General features: G+C 41.1%; 1 protein-coding gene across 1 annotated transcript in view; it reads right to left on the reverse strand.

Moving 5' to 3' along the window:
• The window catches only part of Lrrc72 (leucine rich repeat containing 72), a 48,032-nt gene that overhangs the window by 5,824 nt on the left and 27,337 nt on the right, over positions 1-14,871 (reverse strand). The window contains exons 4-6 of the mRNA XM_021179453.3: positions 8,730-8,811; positions 7,492-7,602; positions 330-419 (exon numbers count right to left, since the gene is read on the reverse strand). Of these exons, the coding sequence (XP_021035112.1) occupies positions 330-419; positions 7,492-7,602; positions 8,730-8,811 (283 nt within the window). The remainder of the gene's footprint in view (positions 1-329; positions 420-7,491; positions 7,603-8,729; positions 8,812-14,871) is intronic.

Here is a 14,871-nt window from a genome sequence, read left to right on the forward strand (position 1 = left end):
AGATCTGTAGTGCATGTACAAACATGTAAGTAAACACATATCCACATAAACAAATTAGCTGGAAGTATTCTTTCACTAGGTGTCCTGTGTTTCTTTTCCTTTCTTTTCCTCTCCTCTCTTCTTCTCTTCTCTCTTCTCTTCTCTTCTCTTCTTCTCTTCTCTTCTCTTCTCTTCTCTTCTCTTCTCTTCTCTTCTCTTCTCTTCTCTTCTCTTCTCTTCTCTTCTCTTCTCTTCTCTCTCTCTCTCTCTCTCTCTCTCTCTCTCTCTCTCTCTCTCTCCTCCCCCTCCCTCCCTTCCTTCCTTTCTTTTTTTCCCTAAAGCATTCTTACGCTTCCGATCAAGCAGCTCCAGTCCGGGAAGGTGGAAGATTATATACAAGCGGTAGAGGTTATATTGGGATAAAGGGTTTTGGTACAGACCTGCAAAGGAAGAACACAAAATAAGATGTCAGATTTCACAATAGTTCCCTTTACCACCTCTGAAGACAGACAATGAAGACTCGTGGACAGGACAAGGATAACCACTACAGGGTGGGTGAGCAGCTGTGCCTGCTGTCTGGCCACAGCCTCACCACGCACTTCCCTATTTAGAGCACCACATATTTTACTATCTGTTGGATTCAGTCAGTCAAAGTTCACTGGTTGCTACTGCCCATAAGAAACAGCACTAGGTTCACACAGATCTAGCACAAAAGAGGAAACTGTTAAATGTCCATAGGTAAATTTGCCAGGGAAGAACAAGATGCTAGCTATATAAAAGTCTTGAGGCTGCTTTTCACAAAAGATTACTTGGAGTTATTCTGGTCTCAGGAGTAATGGGGTTGGGGGGGGTGGGGTGGGGTGGATACAGGTACACTGTCCTGACAGATTTCTTCCTGAACCCCACTGTCGTTATGCTCAGAGGATGCCCATGCCAGTAGCACTTGGAGATCTCAGCAGGAGCTACACCGATGTGGATGCCATGGCTCCTCTCACATCCCTCTGTAAGACTTGTGTGGCTAAGAGATGGGTAATGAACATAACTTTGCAAGACAGCGGTGGGGAGGAAGGGCCTCATGGGAGCAGTACCGATCCTGATACTTCTGAAGTAATCATCCGTCGTCATCAGCACGGAGGGACATTTATACAATGCTTCCGTTAGAAACTTTGAATGTTTTATTTTCTAGTGACATATTTTATCTTTGCATCCTCTGATAACATTAAATGAGAAATGAAGTTTGTATGATTTTTTTTCAATGTGGCATCTGAAATACTTCTGAAAAAAAAAAAAACATAAAGCAGAGAACCACTAGATGGCAGCAGAGCGAAGGGCTCCAGCGGCCACACAGCTGTGTCACCCAAAGAAATGTGGCTCCTTTACTATGGTTAAATCTAAGACTATTCATCAAACACAGGGGCTGTTAATAAAGGGATGATAATATCAGGCATCAGAAGCCCAGAAAAACCTACTAACATTTAAAATGCATAGTTTGCAACATAAAGAAGATTGGAGAGGCATGTTTGAAAAAACAAACATTCATTAAAAATTTCTTCATTAAAAATTGAAGAAAAACAAAACTTGGATGTATTCTCTGTCAGTAATAAGACATTGAGATATGGGTTTTATCAACACAAACTTTCTTGGCTATTTGAATCCTTATGGGAGCTTTAAAGGGAGATGAAGTAACAATGGCAGAGACCTGCTACACAACAAGACTAGTTAGAGGAATGAGGAAAGGTAAATGGAGATGTAGACTCAGACAGAGTCAGAGTCAGATGTGGTCAGACAGATGGGTGTGTGCTGGGGGGAGTGAGGGGAAATGACAAAGAAAAAACTCCAGACTTCAGTAACAAGGACGGGAAAAAGGTCTAACGTTTACTCTTAAAGGAACTTAAAGCAGGAACAATTAATTGTCAGTACGGACGAGGTAACTGCATAGATGCACATAAAACCAGAAAATAAGGACCAATCTGAAAAGGCCCACAAGAGATCACACCCCACAGCTTCAGCCACTCCTCAGGGTCATAAAAGCAAACCATGATTGTCTTTAGTGAGAATTCTGAAGGAGGAAAAAGTCACTTGCATTTTAGAGCAGAAGTCAGTTTCCCAGTGACTCTCCTGTGTAATCCGAGCTGACACCACCACCCCCCATTTATATGCTTATTAGAGCCACTGGGCAGCCATGCTGCCTGCATGTGATGCTTATGAGAAACCTCTTAGCATCTTTCAGCTGTGGGTGTTTACTCATGGTGGTCCACATAGGCTTTACCTCTGAGAACATTACTATTCACTTCTTTTCCCGGAACTTTCTAATTCTACTCAAATAATTTTTTCTTAAATATTCATTATGCATGTGTGTGTGTGTGTGTGTGTGTGTGTGTATTCATGCCAGTGCAAGAGTGTGTACCTGTGTGGACAACCTTAGGTATTACCCTCAGATAATCTGATCCATCTCCTTTGAGACAAGCTCTCCACTGACCAGCCGATCACCAATTAGCCTCGTCTGGGGACCCAAGGGATCCTCCTTTCCACACTGCCCCAGTGCTGAGATCACAAGCATGCACACCACAGTCTAGTTTTCCATAGGTTCTAGGGACAGGACTCAGGCTTTCCTGCTACAAAGACAAGCACTTCCCTGCAGCTAAATAAAGCACCACACCCAGATTACTGCCACGTAGCTTGCCACCAAGACTTCTAGGTAGTCAAAGGCCATGCTCAAGGTGGTATATTGCCCATCTCATCTTAAACAGAAACTATGTGGCAGAGCTCAAAAGTAAATAATATGGAAGATATTTCAACCTTTTCCTTCACTCTTCTCTGGCTCTTGCATTTTAGAAGGAAGCAATCTTATTTTCCATTATTCCTTCACCCTCCCCCACCAACCCCCACACCATCGATGCTAGTTTAAGTATTAAACATTTTGGATTTATGCATTTTGGATGGCTGGTCCTTAAATTACCATAAATTAAGTTTCTGAGATATGAAATCAGTTTCCTGTGTCTGAGTGTTCTGAAAGCTTCGTGTGATGTATGGGCACATTCCTGTAGCAGCTATGAAGCAAAATCGCTTACACTTTCGCTTTCAATAGGTTAATACTAGTTAATCCACCTTTCCCTCTAGGCTACTTACGAAGTACACCTCAGTGGCGCCAGCACTGTCTTGCTTATCTTAATTTGGAAGTCAGAGTCTAAGCAATTTACATCTACCCAATAATATATCACAATGTCTCTGCCACTGTACCGCAGCAACTTGCGTTAGATGAGTCACACGTGTGGAGGTTTCTCAATGAAAGACAAGAGGAAGACAGAAAATTATGATAGAGCCATCTAAATCATTGGCTGCTGTTGATTTAAAAAAAAAAAAAAAGACGATGAAGAAGAATGAAACAAAACCCAAAAATTTTAAAGCAGAACCTAAAAGTCTGCATGGAAACAGACCCAAATAGCCTTGTCTTTTTGGTTATGAGCCTTGGCCTTTAACAGCTGAGCCATCTTTCTAGCTCAAGGAACCCAAATATTCTTAAAGCACTTTAGAAAAACAAGTTGATATGGGCTGGGCTTTTAGCTCAGTAGCTACAATGCTTGCCCAGCATGAAGCTCAGTGTCCAATCTTCCTCATTACAGAAAAAAAAAAGGGGGGGGGAATGTAGTAACATACACCTATAATCAAGGCACAATGGAGGTGGAGGCAGGAGGATTAGAAGTTCAAGGTCATTCCTGGTTACAACGGGAGTTAGATGTCAGCCTCAGCTACATGAGACCCTGTCTCCAAGCAGGGAAAGTGATACAATCAACAAATCGGGTTTAATAGATGGGGAAAATGAAAATGAAGGAATTAAAAACATCACCCTGTGGAAGGAAGTTCAGGTTGCTTATCAATAATCAGACATGTGGATTTCGAGGTTCTGCAAAGCAGGATCACCGTCTCTCCCGCTAGCCTTCTCTGCTTCGAAATTTGTGGGCTACCATATCATGCACTAAGGCCATCATCCTTTACTTCGCAGGAAAACTGGGAGAGAGCAGAGCTGGAAAGTGGAGGGAGCAGACCATTGTCTATTTCACGCGAGCATCTGGGAAAGACCTAGGAACTCCTTTTGATTGGTCGATCATCTTGCTTAGAAGATGCAGCTTATACTCAAGGGTATTAAAGATAGACTCAGAAGAAGAGGCCTTGAGATCCACCCCTCTGCCCAGGATCCTTCTCCTTGCCTTTTGTCAAAGGCAGAGACTAGCGCATTGCTGATGTCAAGAAGAGAGAATGTTGGGGATTGTCTCTGAGGCTCCACTAGGGAGGTCTTTATGATGAAACACAAGTTGCTAAGTGTGTTTAGTGAAAGGCAGAACACTTAAGAATGAAATGTAGCAGCAAGAGAATGGGTTCAGGACCTGGTTGATGGCTTTCACTTACTATGGTGTGCTGGCTAGTATTATGACAATCTGATACATGCTAGAGTTTACCTCAAAGGAGGAAACCTCAACTGATAAAATGTCTCCATAGATCTGGCTGTAGGCAAGTCTGCAGGGTCTTTTCTTTGTGGATGGTGCCATCCCTGGGCTGGTGGTCCTGGGCTCTGAAGGAAAGCAGGCTGAGCAAGCCTTGAGGAACAAGGTTTCTTCTGCATTAGCTCCTGCCTCCAGGATTCTGCGTTCTTTGAGTTCCAGTCCTGACTTCATTCAGTAATGAACTATGATGTGGAAGTAGAAGCCAAATAAACCTGTTCCTCTCCAATCTGCTTTTGGTCGTGGTGTTTCATCGCAGCAATGGAAATCCTAAGTAAGGCATGCTGGTGAAGGGGCAGGCAGAGGGACAGGGAGACAAAGTCATTTCTGGTGCAGTGGGCTGGGACATAGGAGGATTCCCTTTTGCAGTTTGGAGGACAGAAGGGGAAAGGAGACCTGCACAGAGAGGGTGTGGAGAGGTAGACCTCCTGGAGAGACGAGGTGGGGCCCTGCCTGGTCTGGAAGACAGGAATTCCAGGCACTGGGACCTCACACTCTGCTGCTGACTTCAGGCCTCCCTGAAGCTCCCAGCCCCTCCGTCTCATGGGCAATTGCTAGCAATTTTTTCTCATAAATGGTAGAGGAGGGTGCAATGCTGAAATGGGTTGGAGCCTTAGCCCCGGGCTATTTTCTCACCCTCAGAAGAACTTAAGACTGAAGTAGTAACACTTCAGATTTTTACATGGTTTTCTTACTTGAGAAGAGTTATGACTTTTGGCAGTGCATAGTTTTCTCATTTTAATGAGCAGAGTCTAGTCTCAGATGGCAAATGAGGCTCCTAAGAACCTAGCATGTGGACATCACTGCCCAAACGTTAGGCATCTCCTGAGTGCATCTCCAGAAAGCACTTTCTTTTTAACTGAATTCAAGGAAATGACCCCATGCCAAGCTTCTCAGGTGGGACATGTTACTGTAACTTGAATGATGTCATCATCAAGTTACTTGTTGTGATTTTAACTGTCACAACAAGTAATAAGATGGATGTCTTATTGCCAGACTTGCCTTTGAAGAGTGTGGGTATTTCATCCCTAATCCTGACCGGCCAGGGCACTTGTGTTCTTAGATGTACGTCTGACAAGTAGGAAGGGGTTGGATTTCAGGTACCTTCAGTTCTGAACCAGGCATCTTGATTCAGTGTACAGCTTTGTTTCATTAAGAGGCCAACATTGCATACTGTTCTCTGTATGTTGTCTCACAACACAAGTTTGCTTAAGTGATTGAGTTTTACACACAGAAAATGATAATAGTAGTTTTGCACCGAGCTCCTTCATGAACCTAAGTAATTAGGGTTCAAGATGTAAACCTAATAGGAGGCCAGATCAGGTTTCTCTTCTTCAACTCTGGCATCAATACAGAATTGGAAGGTGACCCAGGGATTTCCTCCAGAAAAAAAAGGAATAAATTACAAACATTGGATGAATGAATGAATCAATGATCAGATCAATAAAACAAGGCACAGATGTGTTTCAACATTAGTACTTTGTAAATCTCTGAGCCTTGTATCTTCACCAGTGTAAGAGAACACTATCTTCACAGGAAAGACTTCAGAGACTTAGTGGTTACTCAGCATCAGTTGTATTGGGTCTATTTACCTCTTTGCAGAGATTCTATACTCTAAGCAACTTCTTAATTATTTTATTTACATCCTACATATACAACAATTTGGTTTTCCTATTTCAAACTCATATCAGTGACAGAGAGTTTTCTTAAGAATTGCTTGAGAGAGTTATCTCAGTGTTTGAAGAGATTCTAGGTGGTAGCTATAAACCCATTTTATAGAAAAACAAAGATAAAAGAGAGGTCTGTGCCTAACATACTCCTTTAATTGTGGAAATATTGATTGACATGAAAGGATTAGAAAAGTAGACAGACCTATCCAAGTCTCTGATGGAATATCAGAATTCAGAAAATTCTTAATGGTAGGTGGCCTTAGCACATCTTTAAAGTAATCATGGGACTTGCCAGAGACTTTGTGATTTTTACCATTTGGATTTACAAAAGTCTACTTTCAGTTATAGGAGTCATTTTTCATTAAGTACGTGAGATATTCCTCATAATAGTGAAAAGCTGCGGAAGCCTTAGTCCTTCTACATGCTGATCTGACCAGAACCTTCACCATCGATACTAGTTTCCATAGATTAAGGCAGTTCTGAAGATGAAAAAGAGACTATGCCTGTCTCTTGACAAGCAGAGGTCTCTCAGCTCAGGTCTGCAAGGGCTTCCATCTGAAACACCTGAACTCCTCCTACCTTGCAGTTGTGTGCGTGTTCATTAACCCTTAGAGCTATAGCCTATTGAGAGGTGAACTTCACAACTGACCATTTTTAATCTATTCCTAAGTATATATTGCTTTTCATTTCAGCAGTTAGCATCTTGCTGGACACAACTCAATGGATGTGAATGAAGGCTGTTCTCATATATATGAAATCTTCAACAGTGTTGTTATTTGCTAACTTACTTTATTACTATGTATCTCATGCCATATTTATTTACCCACTTAAGATTGACAAGTCATGAATATTCATTATATGCAAGGATTTGAGCCACTTACTACAACAGTCAACTTTAAAACATTTACCACTCCCCCCAAAATGCCATAGCCCTCCCATTTCACTCATCAACCTGGCTTCCCTCTTCTCCTGGCCCTGAGCAGATACAATCCCACTCAAGAATGGTGACTCTCTCACCTCTGCCTCTACAGATGTACCTGTTAGGGATAGCCCTATAATATGAATGATACAACCTACTCTTGTGCTAAAGCCAAAAGAGTAGATTTAGATATACACCTGCCTTTTTGTGACTTTTGTCATTTTCATCTTACATGACCTATCACTCTACAAGTAATTACTTTGGGAAGTGTGTGTTTAAAAAGTCTAATCATATTCTAGAGAATGGGCTAGGCACCTGTGGCATAGCCTGCTTCTTGAGGCTTGAACTCCGGAAAGAAGAACAAGTGTGCTGTGCTATCCCTGTCTTAACTTATTGATATATAGCATAGAAGCACAGGGTGTACTTAGGCTCCGCAGATTCTGCATTCCCTTCAGCTCCTTCATAGTAGCATCGATGTTTGTGAGCTCATTATGGTGCAACAGGAGAATATTCAGTGAAGGCAAATTATGCAGGCCTAAAAAACAAACATATTTCTGCAAGGTTTTCAACATTTTTAGATGAAATTTATTTTTTAAATCGACAAATGCAGATAACATTTTTACAGTAATTAGATATTGTAATTAAGCAAGAGAATGCATTATAGTTGGTGAGAAGTGTCTATTAGTGATATCCTGAATTGTGACTAAGCATATAGCAATAAAGTGGACTGTCCTGTGGGGCGAGAGAGCCACTACTGGCTCCCGTTGCCATGTTAGTCATTTTCCTGTGGCAATGATTTTGCTTGTTTCAATCTCCAGTTTGAGTTATGTTCTTTGTTTTGGTTCGGTTTTGTGATTCATGTGCTTGCACGTGTGAATCAGTGTTCCTTAGAATAATAATGCAAACCAAGGAACAGTATCTAGCCCATTCAGTGCATTCTTTTCAATAGCTCAGACATTTGTAGAGTGGGAAACCATATATTTATTTCATTGTTTTGCTCTCCTGAATTGCACATTTTACAATTTTACTTTTTTTTTTTACATAAATGAAAATGGGATGAATCTGTATGGTAATTACATCATAGTTAAATTAAATTGTCTTCTTCCTTAACAGTATAAGAGCTTGCCATGGGTGCTAAAAATGGATGGCATCTTGGTTTCATGATACAATAGTTTAAAGTCAAGTACTTTCTCCAGTAATTTGTCATGTCTCCTGATTATGACTTATAATACACTTTTATATGTGGCTTGAAACTGTCAGTATAGAGACTATTATAAAATCAGGTCAGTGGAAACGAACTCAGCTGATAAAATCACAGCCAATAAAAATTTTTAAGGCAATGTATAGCTCCTATATTTATACTTACTCCTAAATATTGCTAAGGTTAGTTTGTACAGTAGCTAGTTGGTGCTCAACTAGACAGTAGTAGATTGTTGCGACTATAAAAACACCCCTTTGAAATTTTGAGCAAGACCCATAATAATGGACTAGAAACGCAGTGTAACTTTTAAAAAATTTAAATGTACATATGGTGGCTTAAAATAGTACATATTTTAGTAGACATGATGAAAGCTATTTTGTATGTTGTTCACAATCATTACAGTTGAGAGCTATTATTTAATTGAAAATTCATTCAATCAATAAGGAAAGTTTGAGACGTACCTTCTATCTCAAATATTGCATTGTTGTTCAGATACAGCTCGGTCAGACAATAGTTCCGAGTTAAAAATGATATCCCATGTAGCTGAAAGTGAGGAATGATAGATTTCTATTCTCAAGACAGCATAAGCCTTTAACAACCATTATTATTGAACTGGGCTATAATCAATGTACCTGAACTCTTTTTTCATAGCTGTGTGATATAGTGTTTTTAACCAGTCCAACAACAAAGTTTTCTGAGCACTGCTGAGCCAAACTCCTGCCTCCAGGTTTTCTTTCTCACAGTGTTTCCTCAGTCATGCTCTGGGTGGTGTCGCTGGGCCTCCACACCAAGCCTTTCATCTGTCACTGTGAGCCTAGGGCTCTCTAGGCAATGCACAGCCACACCAGCATCTGCCTGGGTGGCATTTTTCCCTTTGCCCCCACATCCTTTCTTCCTGGCACACTACATTTCTGGTCTAGACCAGAAAATCGTATGAAACTATGCCATAGTGCATTTTCATAATGCTGAAGATTTTCTACAAAGCATTCTGTGATCTTCCTGCATCTGGGTATGCTCGTGCCCGTTCCCATGAAGCTGGAGGCACAGGTGGTTGTGTGGGTGCTGGGAATTGAACCACGGTCCTCTGCAAGAGCAGCAAGTGCTGGAAACCACTGGGCCATCACCCCAGCCCTGCGTCCCACAGCTTATTTTTAAAGGTTGGTTTTCGAAACTCAAAAAGGCAAAAATACTGTTGAAAACTTCTCAGCTGTATTGTTAAGTGCCATATATATGTGTGCATGCGTGTGTTATGTGCATGTGTGTGCATGAATGATAGTAGTACTCAGGACTAAGCCACATGTCAGAAGGTCTTTGTGTCATCTGCAGAAAGAACACCATTACTTTAGAAACCTCATTAAAAACTTTATTACACCTTTAATGAATTATTTTTTGTACACATAGATGGGTGCGTGTGTGGTGCTCAGAAGACAGCTTACTTTCCTGGGAATGTCGCTCCAATCGTCAGGCTTGGTGCCTTTACCCCAGAGTCATCTCACTGGCACTATAACACCCCCCCACTCAAAAAAATTGACAACTTTTTTTTTGAATTATGGTAAAACATAGTAGAGAATAGGGCAGATGAAGATATATTTTAAGAGGAGCAGATAACTAAATTTAGGAGTATTTGTTTTACTGATTAATATAGGTCATATATATATGTGTGTGTGTATATATATATACATATATGACTCAATATAGGTTTATGCTATATTCCTATTGCATATATAGTGATATATATTGCTAGAGGGTCCTTGTGAAATAATTACTGATCAAGTTTTTCATGCTTTATAAATATAGAAAAACTTGCTCATAAGTATAAATTTATTTTTCTAAAGCTAGAAACTGTTGTTATTGATGAGAGAGACTTGTTTTATCATTTACTGAATAGAGTCAGTTATATAGAGTCTAGTTCAGAAGAGCCATTTTAGGATCTTCCAATGGATGGAGGCTGCTTTTCTGTAACACATTTTCTTCAACTTCTTATATTGGCAGCTCTCACAATTCATGGCGCCATAAAAGGCACATATACCATTCATCTCATTTCCCAGGCTTGCTTCTACCAGATCGTGCAAGCACTCACTCAGCCGGCAAGCACTAAACTCTGCCACAGCTTCATAAAGGCCAAAGGGAAGCATGGTTTCCCCAGGTAGGAAGGGCCATCCTGAGCAGGGAAGGAAGAGTCCCACTTGACTTCCTATCTCTTTGTGCTTTTCCTACTGGCTCCCAGCTGGAATCCACAGCCCTCTTTCCTTCCCCCTCACCACTCCCTGCTCTAATAAAAACTGCCAGAATGGGAAACGTCCACCAGTGGAAACTGGATGTTTCCCAGTCACTCGTCTAATATATATTTTCAGCCATCAATGAAGAGTTGAGGTCAATTTCACTGCCATTACTAATCCATACAAAGAGAATGTTACCAATTCTGACACCTTCACCTAAGCTTTAGAACCCTGGTTTTCCCCAGAATATTAACATTTATGGGTCAGGATTGTTGAGATATTAAGATTTTTCTGTGTGTTGAGGTAAGAGAGATAAGGTGGAGAGGAAGTCACAAGGCCAGACCAGGACAATGCTGAGAAGCTATTCAAAGACACGGACCGGGAGAACATATCACCGAATCTGAAATCAAAGGGGATGTCTAGGTAAATAGTGCATGGGCAGAAGATAAATCCAGAAGTATTACTGTAATTCAGGAAAGCACAGAGAAGCCCAAAGTAAACTAAGGGGGAGGGAAGAAATGAGGTGGTTTCAAGGAATAATTCACGTAATTTAATGGAGCTGAGACGAAAGGAGCAACCATCTAGAGACTGCCATATCCGGGGATCCATCCCATAATCAGCCTCCAAACACTGACACCATTGCATACACTAGCAAGATTTTGCTGAAAGGACCCTGATATAGCTGTCTCTTGTGAGACTATGCCGGGGCCTAGCAAACACAGAAGTGGATGCTCACAGTCAGCTATTGGATGGATCACACGGCCCCCAATGGAGGAGCTAGAGAAAGTACCCAAGGAGCTAAAGGGATCTGCAACCCTATAGGTGGAACAACAATATGAACTAACCAGTACCCCCAGGAGCTCGTGTCTCTATCAGCATATATATCAGAAGATGGCCTAGTCGGCCATCAGTGGAAAGAGAGGCCCATTGGTCATGCAAACTTTATATGCCTCAATATAGGGGAACACCAGGGCCAAGAAGTGGGAGTGGGTGGGGGATAGTATGGGGGACTTTTGGGATAGCACTGGAAATGTAAAGGAAGAAAATACCTAATTAAAAAAAAAAAGGTTTGTGTGATTGTAAAACAAGACCAAAAGACTTATAACTTGTCAGGTGGCGTCAAAATCATATACATGAGGCTTGTCACCACATGGCAGCAGATGGTCGGCTCACTGCCATTAAGAAGAGCATGTATGTGATGGAGAATTGGGAGAGAAAGGGAAGTAGTCCAGTGCCCATGTTACCACCAAAGCTCATGCAGATGCTCCTGGTCTGGGGTGGATCCTGTGTCAGTCTTGATGTCTGAGTGCTGTGCAGATTTGACCCCACCCTTCCCGCTGGAGGACTTGAGACCAGCCCCCCCCTTTGCATAAGATCAGATGAGCTTGTCCCACCTCTCATTGGCTGTAGCACTCAGGAGAGCAGACCCTCACCTAACCTGGGCAGGGTAGTAGAGCTGGCTCTAGTGTCTGGACATGGGAGAGCTGTCCCTGATGGTATGAGAGCAGGAGCCAGTTGGCCCTGACAGGAGGGCTGGCAGGGTGAGCAATAAAGCTACTACCCAGGCTTAGATGCAGGGCTTTGAGTTGGCCAACCCCACCATCTACCCCATCTATGAACTGCTGGAGCATGTGAAGGAGCCAGCCCTGCAAAGTCAAAGTTGCAGGAACTCCATGACACAGGATATCTAAGAGGAACCCCAGTGAGGATCCAGTATTGAGAGCAGGGCAGAAGCCAGAGACCTCGAACCATATCAATGGCTCATTAGGATGAACCTTTGCAAGTAAGCCTCTGTGTGTAATGTGTGGCCCACTGTGACACACTCCAGCTTCCATAGCAAGGTGGCTTATTTTCTTTCTTTTTCTCTTTTCTTTTCTTTTTGTTTTGTTTCTAGTTTTCTTTTGAGGGGAGGTGGGAAGGGTGGAGGATAGTTATGGACAGATGCGGAGATGAGTGGGATTGTGGTACATAATGTGAAATTTACAAACAATAAAAAAGTTTTTAAAAAATCATATACACAATCAAGACTCTAAGTAGTTAGACCTCTCAACTCAATATGTATATGATGAACTCACACCCGTTCCAGATGTTAAAAGCTGAAAGCTTGTTATCAAAGCTTTCACTGATTCACATATAATAAAAGTCCCAGAACAAAAGGCCTCTTCATAGGAGAGAAGAAATAAAGTTATCTTTATATGCTGACAACAGGATCTTAAGCGTAGAAGTGCTGAAGACTACCAGCAACAAAAACCTGTTAAAATTGCTTATTATGTACATGTATAAAGATGTCATAAGGAAATCCAGCATTATGTATAATATATACTGATAAAAGCATTCAAAAACCTGCTAGAACTGATGAAGGGATTTAAATAAAGTTATAGGATACAAAATAAGTGCACAAAATTAGTTGAATTTCTAGATACTAATAAGGCTGGGAATGTTGGTCAGTGGTTGAACTCTTGCTTAGCATGCACAGGGCCCTGAGGTAAATCCTCAACACTCTAAAAAGACAAGAAAAAAAAATCAACATTTAGATACTGATAATAACTATCCCAGAGGAAGATTAAAAAAAAATAATAGTACTTAAAGAAGCAATAACAATAAAAATATTTATTTGTGTGTTTAAATCCAAGAAGCAAAGTAACTCTTTGCTGGAAACTGAAGAAAACACAAATAAAAAGGCATCCCACATCCATGAAAAATTAATTTTGTGGAGATATCTGTACCACCCAAAGCAATGCAATTTCTATCAACAGCCTGATGTCATTTTTAATAAGGAAAAAAAAAACTCCCTAAATTCACATGTACCCACAAAAGGCACCAAATAGCCAAAATCTCCTGAAGAAAACTAAAGCTGGAGGCATTATACTCCCTCATTTTAAAATATATAAAGCAAAGGTCACCAACATAAAATGAGAAGCAATGGACAATAGAGACATCCCAGAGATAAACCCATATATTTATTTCAATTGATCTTTTAAAATTAAATTTTATTTTATGTGTATGGACATTTTGCTTGCATGTGTGCCTAGTCACCACCCACGTGCAGTGCACCAGAGGCCAAAAGAGAACATCAGAGTCCCTGGACCTGAGGTTAGAGAGATTGTGAGCCACCATGGGGGTGTTGAGAATCTGACTCCTCTCTTCTAGAAGGAAAGTCAGTGCTCTTAACTGCTGAGACATCACTACAGCGTCTCACATGATTTTTGAGCGTCTCACATGATTTTTGAGCTGGTACCAGGAATATACATAGCCAACAGGTTGTCCCTTCAGTAAATGTGTTTGGAAAACCTGGCTGTTTGCAGGTGGAAGAATGGGATTGGGTCCTTATTTCAAACCATACACAAAAATCATCTCAAAAATAAAGACTTACATATAAGATGTAAAGTTAAAACAACTAAAAGAAATCACAGGGAAAGCCACATACATTAATCTAGAATTGGATTTTTTGGTACAACTCTCAAAGCACAGGTAAGCAAGGCAAAAAGTAGACAAATGGCAGAACCCTAAACCCAAAAGCTCTACTTTGGCAATAGAAATAACGAACGACATGAAGAAACATCCCACAGGAAGGGAGAAGACATCTGAAAATCATGTATCTGATGAGGAATTAATAGGTAAAACTAGTTAAGAGCCTATGACAGCAACATCAAACTATAGCAAGTACACAACTTTTTGGTCTGACACAGCCTTGGTGCGGACAGAATGACAGGGCAGGACCAGTAAATGTGGACAGTGTTGATGGCTGTCATGGCTTGTTTGTGTAGTAATGTAGTAATGTACATATTTTACATTCCTCCTTTAAGGAAAGTCCTCCCTGTAAACACTAATGACTCCAAGATAATAACAGACAGCATGAGAGCTGGGTGTGGTGGTGCATGCCTTTAATCCCAGCACTTGGGAGGCAGAAACAGGCTGATTTCTGAGTTCTAGGCCAGCCTGGTCTACAGAGTGAGTTCCTTGACAGCTAGGGCTATACAGAGAAACCCTGTCTCGAAAAAACAAAACAAACCAAACAAACAAACAAACAAAAAGACAGCATGAGTCTGGGAGGGGAGGGTATGGCTAATGTTTTAGCAAAATGGTAAATGCTAGGATCTTCAGGACAGCCCTTAAGACTATGGAAAAGAACTCTAAGAAGTTCCAAAATATAATAATTTCTCAACTATTCAAAATATAAAGATGCAATATGAATTATGAGGATCTTCACGAATCTAAAGGAGCAAAGGCAGTTGCATTGATGAGCCAGCTTGTCAGAAAGATAAAAACTCACGCAGATTCAAATGATGCCAGATTGCTGAGTTCAAGGTTAACCCCAGACAGAGCAGATTTAGGCCCAGGTGTGGTAGAAATGGTAATTTCAGGACAGGGTCCCACCCAGCTA

Source organism: Mus caroli, unplaced genomic scaffold, assembly GCF_978045245.1.
Source record: "Mus caroli unplaced genomic scaffold, Mus_caroli_1 scaffold_14, whole genome shotgun sequence".
In the NCBI taxonomy this organism is placed as follows: Eukaryota; Metazoa; Chordata; class Mammalia; order Rodentia; family Muridae; genus Mus; species Mus caroli.